General features: G+C 50.4%; 1 protein-coding gene across 1 annotated transcript in view; it reads left to right on the plus strand.

Moving 5' to 3' along the window:
* Positions 1-12,641: 12,641 nt before the first annotated feature.
* The window catches only part of SNX7 (sorting nexin 7), a 161,550-nt gene continuing 156,030 nt past the window's right edge, over positions 12,642-18,161 (plus strand). The window contains exon 1 of the mRNA XM_089677281.1: positions 12,642-12,798. Within this exon, the coding sequence (XP_089533407.1) occupies positions 12,667-12,798 (132 nt within the window). The 5' untranslated portion in view covers positions 12,642-12,666. The remainder of the gene's footprint in view (positions 12,799-18,161) is intronic.

Consider the following 18,161-nt stretch of genomic DNA (forward strand, 5'->3'; position numbering starts at 1 on the left):
GAGGGGAAACGCCAGGTGCGTGTGTGGTTTTCATTTTTCACGTGTTGTATGGAGATGGAAATCGGGGAGTAATCAGAGATCACTATATCATTTCAAAATCCTTGATGTTTTGTAGGAGCATTTGGTTAACAAAGAAATAATCAATTCTAGATAGGGTATGATGTACGACTGAGAAGAAGGTGAAGTCCCTTCTCTCTGGGTGTGTTAGTCTCCACACATCCGTGAGCTGTAACGACTCTGTGAAGTTGCTTAATAGCGTGTGTGGATGGGGAAGCGGGGTTAGCTGGACAATTAGTTGTGAAAGGTTTTTGTTTGTCCTCCCACATGTTCATACATTGGTTAAGGTCTCCTCCCAACAATACAGGGAGATGCACAAAGTTTGACAATTTCGAGGACAGATCTTGGAAGAAGGGCTTGGGCGAAGAGTTTGGTGCGTATATATTGGCCAATACTAAAGGAGAGGAATCTAGCGTGACATAGGCAGCAACATATCGGCCCTCCTTATCTGTATCTAATGTGACAATGTCAGGTGTGAGGCTTTTATGGAGAAGGATGAGTACACCTGCTTTACCAGAGGGAGATGGCGACCCCAGCACTTGTCCTACCCATAATTTTTTCATACGCATAAAATCCGTTCGAGTTAGGTGGGTTTCCTGGAGGAATGCTCCCTCGGCTCTGTGTGAGAAGAAGGGGCGTTGTGGAGTTCCCGGGTAAGAAACAGATATAGCAAAGAGAAAGAAGAGAATAGAAGAGGGGGGGAAAACACACAAAAATCAGACCAACCCAACATGGATCAATCGAAAAACTGAACAGAGCAATAAAGTGTATTCTGTAAACTGCATAGTTAAGTCAGATTTCACATTATTCCGCATGTGATCTCCTTTCTTTAGCCTGCTTTACCGGAAATGATTAGGTGTGAATCCTGTACTGAGGAGTCGTCTTATCAGATAGTAGGAAGGTCCCCCTATGGCAGCATAGGCCATTAGTGAGATTAGTGAAAAGAGGGATCAACTCACCCTATCATCTGCGGCAGCGCAGCAGCCAAAGGTATCATAAAACATTGCATGCATAATACAAATAAACCATTGTAAGTAAGAACGAAAGAGAGCCCATGGATCCATAGAGAGCAGGATTGAGCAGCGTGATTAAACAATGATATTGTAACTGAACTAAAAGCTTGAACATGAGGCGGTGGATACCAGTTTATAATTTTGCCAGTAGGGTGTGTTGCGGCCTTCAGGGTGGTCTTTGCTTTGCCGACACGTTATTAATTCGTTGGCGTTTGGGCGGGTCCTTTCTTGGACTGCGTTGATCTCATGGGCCGAGATCTCGTGGTGGTTGTAAAGGGCCCACAAGATCTGGTAAATTATTTTGTAAGAATAGAAGGGCTTCCTCTGGATGTGTGAATGATTTGGGTTCTCCTGCAGGCGTAGTGAAGCGAAGTGTAGTGGGGTAGGCAAGGGTGAATTTAACCCCTTTCTGAAATAATGTAGCATAAATCTGTTGGAACGACTTGCATTTGCGGGAGACTTCTGGCGAGTAATCAGCAAACAGTAAAAGCTTGTGACCATCCAGTTGCAGGGAACGTGAGTTGCGAAACGAGCTAAGAATGGCTACTCGGTCAGCGTAGTTAAGGTACTTAACAATGCTAGACCGTGGCGTGCATTGATCATTTGAGGGAGCGCCTATTCGGTGTGCCCTTTCTACCTGGCCGTGCATCGTGATTCCCAGTGCTGCAGGTATACGTTTAGAGCAGATTTCAGACAATTGACCTGAACCGTAGGATTCTGGGAGGCCCACAATCCGTAGATTATTCCTACGCGAGCGGTTTTCTAGGTCATCCAACTTTTCTAGGATGGTCAGTTGCTCACGTTTGGCGTGTGTAGACCGTGCCTGCATAGCTTGAAGCTCATCCTCTAAGTCTGAGAGGCGATGTTCAACTTCGTTTATGCGTTTGGCGTTTTCTCCCAAATCTCTTCTAAGCTGCTCTATGCCTGGAGTCTTCATGTGATTGGCACACTCTGCTGGAGTCTTCATGTGATTGGCACACTCTGCTGGAGTCTCCGTGTGATCGTCACACTCTGCTAAAATTTCTGTGTGATTGTCACACTCTAGTAGAGTCTCAGTGTAAACAACACTGTCAGGAATGGACTGGCCAGCAATGGTGGGACTCACCTGCCTTTTGATCTGCAGTACCAGGGCTGGCCAGCGGGTGCCCCCAGCAATCAGAGACTCAACCTTTCAGCCAGCTAACACCTGGAACTGATGATACTGGTGTATTTAAGGGATGGCCAGACTTGCAGACTCTGCCTTGGTGTTGTGTTTGTCCTGGGCCCTGTATCTGTCCTGCATCCTGTTTCTGTTCCTTTGCTACCTGTTCTGATCCCTGGCTTGTGACCCTGACCATCCCTCTGCCTGACCCTCTGTACTACGCTGCTTGCTACCTGCTGAACCTGGCCTGTGACCCCGACCATTCTCCGCTTGCTCCCCCTGTACCTACCTGCCCAATTGATATTGACTCGGCCTGCCTGACGACGCTTGCTTGTATGTACTGTTATCTGTGGGTGGTTGGTTGGGTTTGTTTGCACTGTATTATGTTTAGTATTGCACTGCGTTTATGTTTGTATTGTTAGTGTTAATAAATTATATTGTTAATCACATATCTGAAGTCTGCGTTTCCCTGCTTCAGTCACACACCTCTGGTCATACCTGGGAGCCCTGACATTACACCAAGGCCAATCCTGACCAGAAGTGGCTGCACAGGGAAGCCATCTTGGTTTGTTGATGGGAAGGATGGATCTGGATGAGGTTGCGTATTTATATCTGCTAGTGTTTGATGACAGGGAGTATGCTTATCAAACTCTGAAGGAGTATACCCGGGATGAACTGCTAGAATGTATACGGCTCGCTCATGTTCTAGTAGATCAGGGCACAGAGTTCTCTGAGGTGCAGCCTTTGATTGAGGTTTGTGCAGAGTTGGTTTCATCTGGTACCCCCGAATGCAGGGATGAATTTTTGCCACCATTTAGTGCAGACAAGGTAGAGTCCCTGGTGTGGTTATTAGAGGATGATGTGGGTTACTTTCTGGAGCGTTATTCCACATGTTCACCACAGACACTAAGAGATTGTATAAACGCAGTGCAGTCATTGACCAGACAGGCTTTGTGTAAGCTCAGCTTTGTTCAACCCATACTGCAGACATGGTCAGACTTGTTGCACCCAGCCTCAGTCAGCTTACAAAAACCCAGTCCTGCTTCTAACTCTACTCCTGTATTCCCAACAGCTCCTCCAGTTACAGCCCAGTATACTTGGCTATCTACCGCATGTCAGTACCCTGTTCCCACTCGCTGCACCTATCCTGCCTTTAACCCTGTAAAAAAGCCCTCTGTAGCAACTGCTCCCTCTCCTGTTCCATCCTCCAGTTCTTCTCTGTCTCCAGCTGCTCCATTCGTTTGCAGACCTGCGTTTACTTGCAGTGCTCCAGTAGTTAAAACCAGAAAAAAGCGAAAATTCTTTCCAACCAATACCATCCTGCCAGTATCCAAACCGGTGAGCCTGCCTTCCGTGGTTCAGCCTGAAGCCTGTACGCGGCCTGATGCCTCTACTCGGCCTGATGCCTCTACTCGGCCTGATGCCTCTACTCGGCCTGATGCCTCTACTCGGCCTGAAGCCTCTACTCGGCCTGATGCCTCTACTCGGCCTGAAGCCTCTACTCGGCCTGAAGCCTCTACTCAGCCGGACGCCGGCATTCAGCCTGATGCCTCTACCCAGCATGATGAACTGATCCAGCCTGACGATCCTATTAGGCCAGTTGACTCGATGCCCGCTGTTGATCCAGATGATCCGGTACCTGATCCGGTGCCCGCTGTCGTGCCAATTGACTCAGAGCCCGCTGTCGTACCTGGTGACTCGGTGCCCACTGCCTTGCCAGATGACGCGGTGCCCGCTGGCGAGCCAAATGACCTGATGCCTGGTGACCCAGTGCCTGCTGTCATACCTGGTGACCCGATGCCTGCTGTCGAGCCAGACAATCCGGTACCTGATGACCCGGTGCCCACTGTCGTGCCTGTTGACTCGGAGCCCACTGCCTTGCCAGATGACGCGGTGCCCGCTGTCGAGCCAAATGACCTGATGCCTGGTGACCCGATGCCCGCTGTCCAGCCAGACGATTCAATGTCTGCCCCAGTGCCCGCGGTCATGCCAGTTGACTCGGAACCCACTGCCTTGCCAGATGACGCGGTGCTCGCTGTCAAGCCAAATGACTTGATGCCTGGTGACCCGATGCCCGCTGTCCAGTCAGACGATCCAATGTCTGACCCAGTGCCCGCGGTCATAGCAGTTGACTCGGAGCCCACTGCCTTGCCAGATGACGCGGTGCCCGCGGTCGAGCCAAATGACCTGATGCCTGGTGACCCGATGCCCGCTGTCCGGTCAGACGATCCAATGTCTGACCCAGTGCCCGCGGTCATACCAGTTGACTCGGAGCCCACTGCCTTGCCAGATGACACGGTGCCCGCTGTCGAGCCAAATGACCTGATGCCTGGTGACCCGATGCCCGCTGTCCAGCCAGACGATCCAATGTCTGACCTAGTGCCAGCGGTCATGCCAGTTGACTCGGAGCCCACTGTCGTGCCTGGTGACTCGGTGCCCGCTGCTCCGCCTGGGGGCCCGAGACCTGTCGCACCGCCTGGGGGTCCAGCGCCCGCCGCTCCACCTGGGGGTCCGGCACCCGCCGCCCCGCCTGGGGGCCCGAGACCTGTCGCTCCACCTGAGGGCCCGAGACCTGTCGCACCGCCTGGGGGTCCGGCGCCCGCCGCTCCGCCTGAGGGCCCGAGACCTGTCGCTCCACCTGTGGGTCCGGCGCCCGCCGCTCCGCCTGAGGGCCCGAGACCTGTCGCTCCACCTGGGGGTCCGGCGCCCGCCGCTCCGCCTGAGGGCCCGAGACCTGTCGCTCCACCTGGGGGTCCGGCGCCCGCCGCTCCGCCTGAGGGCCCGAGACCTGTCGCTCCACCTGGGGGTCCGGCGCCCGCCGCTCCGCCTGAGGGCCCGAGACCTGTCGCTCCGCCTGGGGGTCCGGCGCCCGCCGCTCCGCCTGGGGGCCCGAGACCTGTCGCTCCGCCTGGGGGCCCGAGACCTGTCGCTCCGCCTGGGGGTCCGGCGCCCGCCGCTCTGCCTGAGGGCCCGAGACCTGTCGCTCCACCCGGGGGTCCGGCGCCCGCCGCTCCGCCTGAGGGCCCGAGACCTGTAGTTCCGCCTGGGGGTCCGGCGCCCGCCGCCCCGCCTGGGGGCCCGATGCCTGTCGCCCCGCCTGGGGGCCCGATGCCTGTCGCTCCACCTGGGGGTCCGGCGCCCGCCGCTCCGCCTGAGGGCATGAGACCTGTCGCTCCACCCGGGGGTCCGGCGCCCGCCGCTCCGCCTGAGGGCCCGAGGCCTGTAGTTCCGCCTGGGGGTCTGGCGCCCGCCGCCCCGCCTGGGGGCCCGATGCCTGTCGCCCCGCCTGGGGGCCCGATGCCTGTCGCCCCGCCTGGGGGCCCGATGCCTGTCGCCCCGCCTGAGGGCCCGAGACCTGTAGTTCCGCCTGGGGGCCCGATGCCTGTCGCCCCGCCTGGGGGCCCGATGCCTGTCACCCCGCCTGGGGGCCCGATGCCTGTCGCCCCGCCTGGGGGCCCGAGGCCTGTCGCTCCATCTGGGGGTCCGGCACCCGCCGCCCCGCCCGGGGGCCCGAGGCCTGTCGCCCCGCCCGGGGGCCCGAGTCCTGTCGCCCCGCTCGGGGGCCCGAGTCCTGTCGCCCCGCCCGGGGGCCCGAGTCCTGTCGCCCCGCCCGGGGGCCCGAGTCCTGTCGCCCCGCCCGGGGGCCCGAGTCCTGTCGCCCCGCCCGGGGGCCCGAGGCCTGTCGCCCCGCCCGGGGGCCCGAGGCCTGTAGCCCCGCCCGGGGGCCCGGTGCCTGTCGCCCCGCCCGGGGGCCCGAGGCCTGTCGCCCCGCCCGGGGGCCCGAGGCCTGTAGCCCCGCCCGGGGGCCCGGTGCCTGCCGCTCCGCCCGGGGGCCCGGTGCCTGCCGCTCCGCCCGGGGGCCCGGTGCCTGCCGCTCCGCCCGGGGGCCCGGTGCCTGCCGCTCCGCCCGGTGGCCCGCTGCCTGCCGCTCCGCCCGGTAGCCCGATGTGCCTCTGCCCGGGTCCTGCCCGATGTGCCTCTGCCCGGGGTCCTGCCCGATGTGCCTCTGCCCGGAGTCCTGCCCGATGTGCCTCTGCCCGGAGTCCAGCCCGATGTGCCTCTGCCCGGTGTGCCTCTGCCCGGAGTCCAGCCCGATGTGCCTCTGCCCGGAGTCCAGCCCGATGTGCCTCTGCCCGGAGTCCAGCCCGATGTGCCTCTGCCCGGAGTCCAGCCCGATGTGCCTCTGCCCGGTGTGGCTCTGCCCGGAGTCCTGCCCGATGTGCCTCTGCCCGGAGTCCAGCCCGATGTGCCTCTGCCCGGTGTGCCTCTGCCCGGAGTCCAGCCCGATGTGCCTCTGCCCGGAGTCCAGCCCGATGTGCCTCTGCCCGGTGTACCGCTGCCCGGAGTCCTGCCCGGTGTGCCAGTCTTTGATATCCCGCCAGTTACCAGACCCGGGCGGTGGAACATTTTTCCCAGCTAGGACTGTTTGGAGCGTCCTGAGGCCGCTCCTTGAGGGGGGGTACTGTCAGGAATGGACTGGCCAGCAATGGCGGGACTCACCTGCCTTTTGATCTGCAGTACCAGGGCTGGCCAGCGGGTGCTCCCAGCAATCAGAGACTCAACCTTTCAGCCAGCTAACACCTGGAACTGATGATACTGGTGTATTTAAGGGATGGCCAGACTTGCAGACTCTGCCTTGGTGTTGTGTTTGTCCTGGGTCCTGTATCTGTCCTGCATCCTGTTTCTGTTCCTTTGCTACCTGTTCTGATCCCTGGCTTGTGACCCTGACCATCCCTCTGCCTGACCCTCTGTACTACGCTGCTTGCTACCTGCTGAACCTGGCCTGTGACCCCGACCATTCTCCGCTTGCTCCCCCTGTACCTACCTGCCCAATTGATATTGACTCGGCCTGCCTGACGACGCTTGCTTGTATGTACTGTTATCTGTGGGTGGTTGGTTGGGTTTGTTTGCACTGTATTATGTTTAGTATTGCACTGCGTTTATGTTTGTATTGTTAGTGTTAATAAATTATATTGTTAATCACATATCTGAAGTCTGCGTTTCCCTGCTTCAGTCACACACCTCTGGTCATACCTGGGAGCCCTGACAAACACACTCTCCTGGAGTCTCAATGTGAATGTTACACTCTGGTGGTGTCTCAGTGTGATTGTCACACTCTGGTGGAGTTGCAGTGTCAACGTCACATTTTGGTGGAGTTGCAATGTCAACATCATATTCTGGTAGAGTCTCAATCTGAACATCACATTCTGGTGGATTTAAAATTTCTTCCAACTTTCTAGCCATCCTCTCTCCCAGCATAGCTGCGCCCTTCCCATTTACGTGCAGTCCATCCCTGCTATAGAGCGAGAAACCAAATGAGAAGTCAACCCAGTTCTCTAGTAACCCAAACCCCTCCTCCCTGCACTAGTTCTTTAGCCACTTGTTCAGCTCCCTAATCTCCTGTTGCTTCTTTGGTGTGGCTCCAGGTAAAGGCAGAATTTCTGAAAATACTGCCTTGGAGGTCATTTTCTTTAATATAGTGCTTAAGTTCCTGAATTCACTTTGTAAGACTCTCCATCTTCCTCTAACTTTGTCATTGGTACCAATATGTACCATAACAGCTGGATCCTCGCCAGCTCCAGTCAACAATCTGTCCATCTGATCTGCAATGTCTCCAACCCGAGTGCTCTGTAAACAACAAACTGTTCGGTGATCAGGATCTTTTTGACAGACTGCCCTTTCTGTCCTAATTATTGAGTCCCCTACCACCAGTATCTGCCTATCCTTTCCTGTAACCTTGCCCCCATCTTCACTGGAGATGTTCCTCACACTCACACTCTGATGGAGTGGCAATGTCAACGTCACACTTTGGTGGAGTCGTAACATCACACTCTGATGGAGTCTCAACTTCGGCGTCACACTCTAGTGGAGTCACAATGTCAACGTCACACTCTGGTGGAGTCATATCGCCAGTGTCACAATCTAGTGGAGTCACAAGGTCAACGTCACACTCTGGTGGAGTTTTATCGCCAGTGTCACACTCTGGTGGAGTCATATCGCCAGTGTCACATTCTAGTGGAGTCACAACGTCACACTCTGGTGGAGTCCTATCACCAGTGTCACACTCTAGTGGAGTCACAATGTCAACGTCACACTCTGGTGGAGTCATATCGCCAGTGTCACAATCTAGTGGAGTCACAAGGTCAACGTCACACTCTGGTGGAGTTTTATCGCCAGTGTCACACTCTGGTGGAGTCATATCGCCAGTGTCACATTCTAGTGGAGTCACAACGTCACACTCTGGTGGAGTCCTATCACCAGTGTCACACTCTAGTGGAGTCACAACGTCAACGTCACACTCTGGTGGAGTCCTATCGCTAGTGTCACACTCTGGTGGAGTCCTATAGCCAGTGTCACACTCTGGTAGAGTTGTAACGCCACACTCTGGTGGAGTTGCAGTGCTATACTCTGGTGGAGTCGCAATGTCAACATCACACTTTGGTGGAGTTGCAATGTGAACGTCACAATCTGGTGGAGTCACAATGTCAATGTCACACTCTGGTGAAGTCCCAACATCAACAACACACTCTAGTGGAGTCGAAACCTCAGCATCACACTCTGGTGGAGTCGTAATGTCAATTTCACACTCTGGTGGAGTTGTAGAGTGAACTTCACACTATGGTGGAGTCTCAATGATGAAGGTCACGCTCGGAAGCTCTGCCATGTGAGCTGTGTCTTCGGTAAATACCACCTTCATCTGCAATAAAAAAAAGGAATCAGATTTAGCACATTCATCTACACTTTATATATATATTTTTTATACAACAAGTTATAGAGAAAAAAGTTCAAAACTCCAGTGCCATGGGGCAATAAACCTGACATGACAGGGACACAGGGATGACTTTTTATGCTGGTTGCCTGGCAATTATGCCAACCCACTGAAATTCAGTGGTGTGATAATGTACTTTTATAGTTAAATGAGAGGGCAGGTCACAAAGGAAGTTGCAGCAGGAAGTAGTGGTGTCACTTGCCTGGCTGTACATTCTGGCAGGGGTTTGTGAATCATCATACCATCTAAGCAGAGGCTTGCCCAGAAAGTGTGTAATTTATCAGCCCTGAGATCAGACAGGGGTCTGCTATGGGGGAAGGGGGGGGGGTCATACACCAGCCTGCTGCTGCTATGTTTGCAAGGTGAGAAGACAAGTGACTATTTTACTATTTTATTTGATTATTTTATAGATATTCATACTGTTTCTTTAATTACTATATATTACTTATGCTAAACCCCTTTCTGCCCTTTTACAGCATCTTTACCCCCAAGGATGTGGGGGTTAGAAGGGACCAGCCAATCACAGCACTGATTCTCAATCATTGCTAGAGAGCGAGAGCTGGTCACTGTGCTGGAAGTGTAAGGAGACACTGTGATGGGGACACCTGATGCAAGGTGGAATTCTGATGGAAACACCTGATGTAAAGGGTTACCTTGAATGGGGTAACTGATCTAAGGGGGTATTCTGATGGGGGCTTGTAATGTGTGGGGCACATAGATGGGGGCAACTGATAAATGAGGGTACTCTGATTGTAGTTCCTGATTTATGGTGTACTCTAATGGGGGCAGCTGATGGAAATTAGTTCTATTTTCTAATATACAGAAAAGGAACTTCAGCGCAATAGGTACCTCCTTACAATGACTCCTGAGTTTCCTGATCAAGTCACGTGTTCTGACGTAACACGTAACATGTGCCAATGTCATCAAGCCGCAAACCGGAACTCTACGTGCCGCCATTTTGCAAGTGGAATTACAGCATCTATACAATCTGGAGCACTGTATAGTGAGTTTTTTACACTGTGGTGTCCCAAGAGGACACCTTTAAATGTGAGTGGATATATATATTTTTAATAATGGCTATTTTGGTTGTACATACTACACTATATTCAGCGTTTTTTACGTGATCGTGGAGTGGATTGGATCTATACAAAGTGTTGGTAAAGAGTTGACAAAGAGTGGGAGACTTTGTACCATATATACCTGCTCGGCTTAAAAGGAAAAAGTTCAGTTTGACCTGTCATTCTGGGTCAAACTTTGATGTGAGCGCATTAATGTGTTGGAGGTGGAGGAGCACAAAGGGGTGATACAGAAGCACTGTACACTTGAATATGGCGGTGTGATTACACCTGTCTACACAGAGTTATTGTGGAATACATGGGACTGTTCATCACGATTTAAGTTGTAAAAAAGTATCACAAGCACTGTGTATATTAGTTTTTTTCACTATCGCTGTTTATTAAAACGCAGGTTCAAGGTTCACATCTGATATAGAAGTATCACTGTGTTGTTTATTTGCTGCGCTGCATTTTTTTATTATTGTTTCTATTTTCTTTTCCTTGAAATCAGCCAGTCATAGAAAGCCATCAGGACCATTGATAGGAGGGTACAGTCAGTTCTTCCCATTGGGTCAGCAGGGGAGACCAACACAGGCTGACTGTGGATAGGTGGGGGTCTTGTGCACTAAGTGTCCCTGGACATTTTTTGAAATAATGGCAACTATGCTATTGTTGCTGGAATGGATCTATTGTTGCTTGGGGGAGCTATTGTTGCTAGAGGGAACTATTTATTGTGGCTGGCTGCAGGAGATCTATTTTAATGTTTTTATTGTTATCATTAACTAATTCCATACAAATTGCTTAGCACCAAAATATGATACTTGTTCTGTTTTCTCTAAAATGGGTGGTACTGGGAGGTAGGTAGGGGGTGGAACCAAAGCATGGTGTTCGGAGGTGGGTAGGCGGCAGAGACAAGCAATGACTCTGAAGGTGGGGGGTTTCCTCTGAGAAAAAATGCCCTGGTGATCAGTGACAATACTATACACTTTCACTGTACTAATGACACTGGCTTGGAAGGGGTTAACGTCTCAGTCAATCAAGGGTTAAGTGTGTGCCTAACAAGTGTTAATTTGTGTAATGTGTGCTGCTTTTCACTAAAAATCTCTGCATGTGATGCAATGGCAGACTACATGATGTACAGTACACAGTATATGGGGCATACAGGGCGGTGGCAAAGTACGCAATGCACAGTACACTGTATATGGGGCATGCAGGGCAGTGGCGGAGTACGCGATGCACAGTACACTGTACATGGGGCATGCAGGGCGGTGGCGGAGTACGCAATGTAAAGTACACAATATATGGGGCATGCAGGGCGGTGGCAAAGTATGCGATGCACAGTACACTGTATATGGAGCATGCAGGGCGGTGAAGTAGTACACCATGCACAGTACACTGTATATGGGGTATGCAGGGCAGTGGCAGAGTACGCGATGCACAGTACACTGTATATGGGGTATGCAGGGCAGTGGCAGAGTACGCGATGCACAGTACACTGTATATGGGGCATGCAGGGCAGTGGTGGAGTACACGATGTAAAGTACACAGTATATGGGGCATTCCAGGGTGGTGGCAGAGTACGCAATGCACAGTACACTGTATATGGGGTATGCAGGGCAGTGGCAGAGTACGCGATGCACAGTATACAGTATATGGGGCATGCAGGGCAGTAGCAGAGTACGCAATGCACAGTACACTGTATATGGAGCATGCAGGGCGGTGGAGTAGTATACCATGCACAGTACACTGTATATGGGGCATGCAGAGTGGTGGCGGAGTACACGATGCACAGTACACAGTATATGGGGCATGCAGGGCGGTGGCGGAGTACGCAATGCACAGTACACTGTATATGGGGCATGCAGGGCGGTGAAGTAGTACACCATGCACAGTACACTGTATATGGGGTATGCAGGGCAGTGGCAGAGTACGCCATGCACAGTACACAGTATATGGGGCATGGAGGGCGGTGGCGGAGTACGCGATGCACAGTACACTGTATATGGGGTATGCAGGGCAGTGGCAGAGTACGCGATGCACAGTACACTGTATATGGGGCATGCAGGGCAGTGGTGGAGTACACGATGTAAAGTACACAGTATATGGGGCATTCCGGGGAGGTGGCAGAGTACGCAATGCACAGTACACTGTATATGGGGTATGCAGGGCAGTGGCAGAGTACGCGATGCACAGTATACAGTATATGGGGCATGCAGGGCAGTAGCAGAATACGCAATGCACAGTACACTGTATATGGAGCATGCAGGGCGGTGGAGTAGTATACCATGCACAGTACACTGTATATGGGGCATGCAGAGTGGTGGCGGAGTACACGATGCACAGTACACAGTACATGGGGCATGCAGGGCGGTGGCGGAGTACGCAATGCACAGTGCACTGTATATGGGGCATGCAGGGCAGTGATGGAGTACACAGTATATGGGGCATGCAGCGCAGTGGCGGAGTACACGGCCTCAGTACAGCAGATGACTCCCTATTATACACTGTCTATGGCCGAGTCCTCGTCCTGCTCACTACACCCATACAGTATAGTAGAGGAGTGCACCCCGCCCCCTCCTGACGTCACTTCCATCCCCGCCCCCTCGTCTCCAGCTGTGACAGTCGGTATAGATGGAGTCCGGCTCAGCGCCTGTGTCGGGCTCTCCGGGCTGTATTAGCCCCGATCACAGCGCCCTCCTATCCGCCCTGTCCCCGGAGGCCCTGCGCTTCGATGAGGACGATGACCTGGAGGTGTTCAGTAAGGTAGGAGGGGCCTGGGCGGGGACTGAGAACTTCACACCAACTTTTCCCGGAGTTGTCATCTCATTGTGTGTGATGGCTGGAGGGGGAGGAGTCCGATCACTGGACGTCCTGTACATGGAAGGTAGACCTAGATCATCAGCTGGTCGGTCTGGGAATGGCAGTGACATCAGGACCCCCCAGCACTGTCCCTGTATACTGTCCTGGTCCCTGGAGTTCGCCCTCCATGTCCTGCAGTGTGTTCATAGGGGCTCATTCACACTGTGTGCTCTGATCTCTGCGCTCCCTGTGCCCCATCACGCCATAATGCTCTATAAAGACACATACACGGCCTTCTATGAAGTCTTTTTGTGCGCTTCTTCGCGCTTTCCATTTATTTTTACACATTTTCAAGCTATTTTCCGCAGGGAAAAAATGTGCATCTGCCGGCTGCATTTGGGGCGCTATTGACGAGAAATGGTGCTGCCGCTGCACGTTTCATAAATGTACGCTAAGGCCCCATGTACACGGGACACTTCTGAACGATGGAAACTGACTGCTGGAAAACATAGGTTAAAAAAGTCTGTTTATCTGTGTTTGCATACCATGTTTATGCACGTTTGCGTTTAGAAGTGTTTTTTAAAGATAACCTCAGGAGACCTTCCAAAATGCCCAGAATGCACTGAAAACAGTAAAAAATTAACTATTCCAGACAGTTTGAGAGAAATAGAGCAGAAGCAGAGAGAGCAGTATTTGTTGAGATTAGCTGTCTTTTTTTTGTTGTGTTTGGATGTGTTCCAGCTCATTTCTGTGCAGAAATTATTGCAGCAGTGTCTAACATTTTTTTCATGCAAAATCTCAAAGTATGGTGCGCTAGGTCCATTTGAGTACCAAGAAATCGCTTTGCATGCATTTTTCACAATGACAAAAGGCTCTGGACAGCATCTGGAAATGGAAGAGTTAAAAAAATGCAAACACCTATTAACGCGTTTAGCTGCGTTTACAAGCAGTTTGAAACGGTGATAAAATCTACTGCTGAACACAAGTTTTCTGCGTTCAAAAAAACGACTGTAAACTCAACGACATATCGGATTGGATGTCACTCCACTTCCTCAAATTAAACCTTTCCAAAACCGAGCTCCTAGTTCCCCCCCCCCCCCCCCGACTTTTCCATCACCTTCAACAACGCCACCATTGGCCCCACCCCGCAAGCCAGAGTACTAGGTGTAATCCTAGACTCCCATCTGTCCTTCCAACCCCAGGTCCAATCGCTGACTAACTCATGTAGACTTCACCTCCGCAACATCTCCATATGTCACTGAGAACCCCGAGTCCCGTTCTAATGATCAAGACCCAGGACTCCCAAATCCAGGTCACATGATCGCTGTGATAGCCCCTGATTGGCTACCACAGTGGTCAGTCACTGAATCCTGCCCGCCTTTGTTTTTTTTTCTCTCTGAATGGAGGATAGAGAGATACAGTACAATGTATCTCTATCTCCTCCATCTCCAATCGCTGACTAACTCATGTAGACTTCACCTCCGCAACATCTCCAAAATACGCCCGTTCCTAACCCCGGACACCACTAAGCAACTTATTCACCCCTTATTATATCACGACTTGACTACTGCAACTCGCTCCTCACCGGCCTACCTCACCGCAGGCTATCCCCGCTTCAGTCTATCCTGAATGCTGCGGCCAGACTCATCCACCTTACTAACCGCTCCGTATCCGTGACCCCTCTCTGCCAATCCCTCCACTGGCTCCCAGTTGCCCAACGGATAAAATTCAAAATGCTAACTTTGAGGTACAAAGCTGTTCATAACACAAACTACATCACCGACCTGATATCTATATACCACTCAAAACGCACTCTCCGCTCCTCACGAGACCTCCTTCTCTCTAGTTCCCTGGTCTCCTCCTCCCATGCCCGCCTCCAGGACTTCTCCAGGGCTTCCCCCATCCTCTGGAACTCCCTACCCCAATCCATCAGACTATCACCTACCCTCCTCTCCTTTAGACGCACCCTGAAGACCCATCTCTTCAGGGAAGCCTACCCCGCCCTCAGCTAATTGCCGATCTCCTCCACTCCATCCCCCACAGCTTCTCCTCCTGTACCACTATCCCCTCCGTCTTAGATTGTAAGCTCCAAGGAGCAGGGCCCTCGAACCACTCGTGTATTGAATCGTATAGTTATTGTACTGTCTCATGTATTGTCTCCCATTGTAATGTACAGCGCTGAGCAAACCGTTGGCGCTATATAAAAACTGTATAAAACTGCCTGTAAGCGATGATGTGTACATGGACACATAGGAAAACATTAGGGTGAGTTCAGGGGCTGCTGAAAAAAACGTTGAACAGTTCCTGAATGTGAGTTTATCAGCTGCAGTGTACATGAGCCCTAAAAGCACACATTGTTACAATCACCCACACAATGCTGAGCTGTGAATGCAGCCTGTGTGCTGATGAAGCGTGTTTCGATGGCGGGCACATTTGCCACAATTCTGTCCAGCGTTTCAAATCACGGCAAGATACACATTTGAGTTTCATTTTCCTAAACATGGTGTGATCTTGCCACAATTGTCATGCAGAAGAATCACACAGCAGTTGCGGGTAAACGCATGTTTAACCACCTGCCTACCGGGCCAGTTCTGATTTTTCTCTCCTACATGTAAAAAATGTTAAATTCTATTTGTTAGAAAACTACTTAAGCTGACCATACACGTATAGATTTTCCTTCAAGAATATTTGCTTCAAGAATTTTCGTTTGATTTTGGAATCGTTCGTGGGTTCAGATCAATGTTTGTTTTCGACCGCAGTGAAAATTTTGAAGGGGCAAGAAGGAAAGCTTTTCTCAATCACACAAATTTTCGGCCAGTGTATGTGGTTATCGTTCAGAAATTACATTCTTTTTAACCACTTCATGTCCAGATATTTTTACCCCCTTCCTGTCCAGGCCAATTTTCAGCTTTCAGCACTGTCACACTTTGACAATTGCGCGGTCATGCAACACTGTACTCATGGATTTTTTTAGCATTTTTTGAGACAGATAAAACTTTATTTTGGTGGTATTTATTCACCACTGGGATTTTTATTTTTTTTTTGCTATATCAATCAAAAAGTCCAAACTTTTTTTAAGTGTTTTTCTTATAGAATGTTGCAAATAAATAATCTTTCTTCATAAATCTTGGCCAAAATGTATTCAGTTATCTTTTTAGTAAAAAAAAAAAAAAATCCAAATTAGTTTATACCCAAAAATTTTAAATTTTTCAAAAAAATTTTTTTACATTGTTATTTTATTTTTTTATATTATTATTTAGTTATTTTTATTTAATTTTTTTTACATACTGTCACCCTAGCACTACAGTGTCACCATAGTGACACTGTACTACTTGTGGGAGGGGATGAAGTTTTTTTTTTTCTTAAACTGAATGAAATGACATCTTCCTTGCGCCTATTCATGTGATCACTGTTTGGCCAATCAGTGATCACACAATCGGGACCTCATATAGAGGTCCCGTACAGACACAGTGGGCACTGGATCGCGGTGCCGCGTGCTCCCAGGGAGCGCGCACAGTCCAAAATGGTGGGCGCCGTTTATGAATGGCAACCCGCCCCTGCCCTGCCATCGTCCGGCCGTTTATATACATGGGCCGGACGGGAAATTGTTAAACTAAAATGTTAAACGTAAAAGACAATTTTTCGATTGACATTTATCCATTCACCGAATGTTCAAAGAATTTCCGTAGGACTTTTCATACAAATATTCTCGTCCGAAAATCTACACGTGTATGGCCAGCTTTAGGAGTCTCAAACATTATATATATTTTTAAGCAGAGGCTCTAGAGAATAAAATGATGGGTGTTGCTATTTTTTATGTCACACTGTATTTTCAAACTCAATTAAAAAAAAAAAATATTGAATTTTAATGCACAAAAATACAATATAATACCCAATTGTTTGGCAAACTATAAAAGATGATTCTAAACAGAGTAGATAGATACCTAACACGTCAAGCTTTAAAATTACACACGCTTGTGGAATGATGACAAACTACGGTTCTTAAAAATCTCCATAGGCAATGCTTTAAAATCCTTTACAGGTTACTGGTTTAGAGACACACAGGAGATCTGTTTCTAGAATTATTGCTATCACTATACCGTTTACGATACCTCACAGGTGTGGTGAGAACACTATTTACATATGCATGCGCAACCTACATGTGTGGAGATAGGGGTGCTATAAAACATTAAAATGATTTAATCAATTTATTTATTTTTACACTATGTATTTTTTTTATCACTTTAATTGTTATCACAAGGAATGTAAACCTTCCTTGTGATGGCAATAGACAGTGGCAGGTCCTCTTTACTGAGACATCTGGGGTCTATTAAACCCCAGATATCTGCTCTGCCCTTGAAAGCTTCGGATCAAACTAGGACTGGTTCGATCCGAAGCTTTTCCTAACCAATAATGGCCAATAAACAAAAGACCAAAACCGGAAGTGATGAAATACGCATCGCTTCCGTTTTCATATACCACAGAGATGATTGGGGACCTTCTGTTCTCCGATCAGTTGTACATAAAGCTGCTGGAACTGCCTGCTTGAGTGCTGGGACAGGAGACCCCAGAGAGGAAGTGGGGGTGGGGATGGGGGTAGCTAGGTGTAGGTGGGGTATGATTAGGGTTTCCACCTCTTGCCCCTTTGAAACCGAATACATATTAATTACACAGGTTCTGGGGTTAATTTATTGCAGGAAAGGCACTGAGTTTAACCCCTTGATGCCGACGTAACACAAATATGCGGTCTCACAGAACTGGGCTTTTTTTCCGTGGGGCCGCATATTTGCGCACCTGTCTTTGTGCTGGGAGCGCACCACACAGCACGCTCCCAGCACAAAGACTGGGGTGTCACTGAGAACCCCGAGTTCCGTTCTAATGATCAAGACCCAGGACTCCCAAATCCAGGTCACATGATCGCTGTGATAGCCCCTGATTGGCTACCACAGTGGTCAGTCACTGAATCCTGCCCGCCTTTGTTTTTTTTTCTCTCTGAATGGAGGATAGAGAGATACAGTACAATGTATCTCTATCTCCTTGCACAGAGAGAGGAAAAAAAAAACTGTAAAAAAAAAAAGTTAAATAAAAATAAAGAAAAACTACCTAGATCAAGGTTTGATCTAGTTCAGTGCCAGGGTTAGTGTTTTGGGTCAAAGGTCAGGATTTTTTTTTTTAAATTGATATCAGCGTCAGTTACACCCTGGTCGCACTGGGTCTGACTTAGCATGCGTGGCATGCCATGTGACATGCAAATTGTATGTCAAGTCGTACCCTATTGTCCGCAGTTACAATGATCAAATCAGTGTGATTCCAACTTGGTCATAGCC

Source organism: Staurois parvus, unplaced genomic scaffold, assembly GCF_062004578.1.
Source record: "Staurois parvus isolate SC_StPar_1 unplaced genomic scaffold, SC_StPar_1.0 ptg000183l, whole genome shotgun sequence".
NCBI classification, from domain to species: domain Eukaryota; kingdom Metazoa; phylum Chordata; class Amphibia; order Anura; family Ranidae; genus Staurois; species Staurois parvus.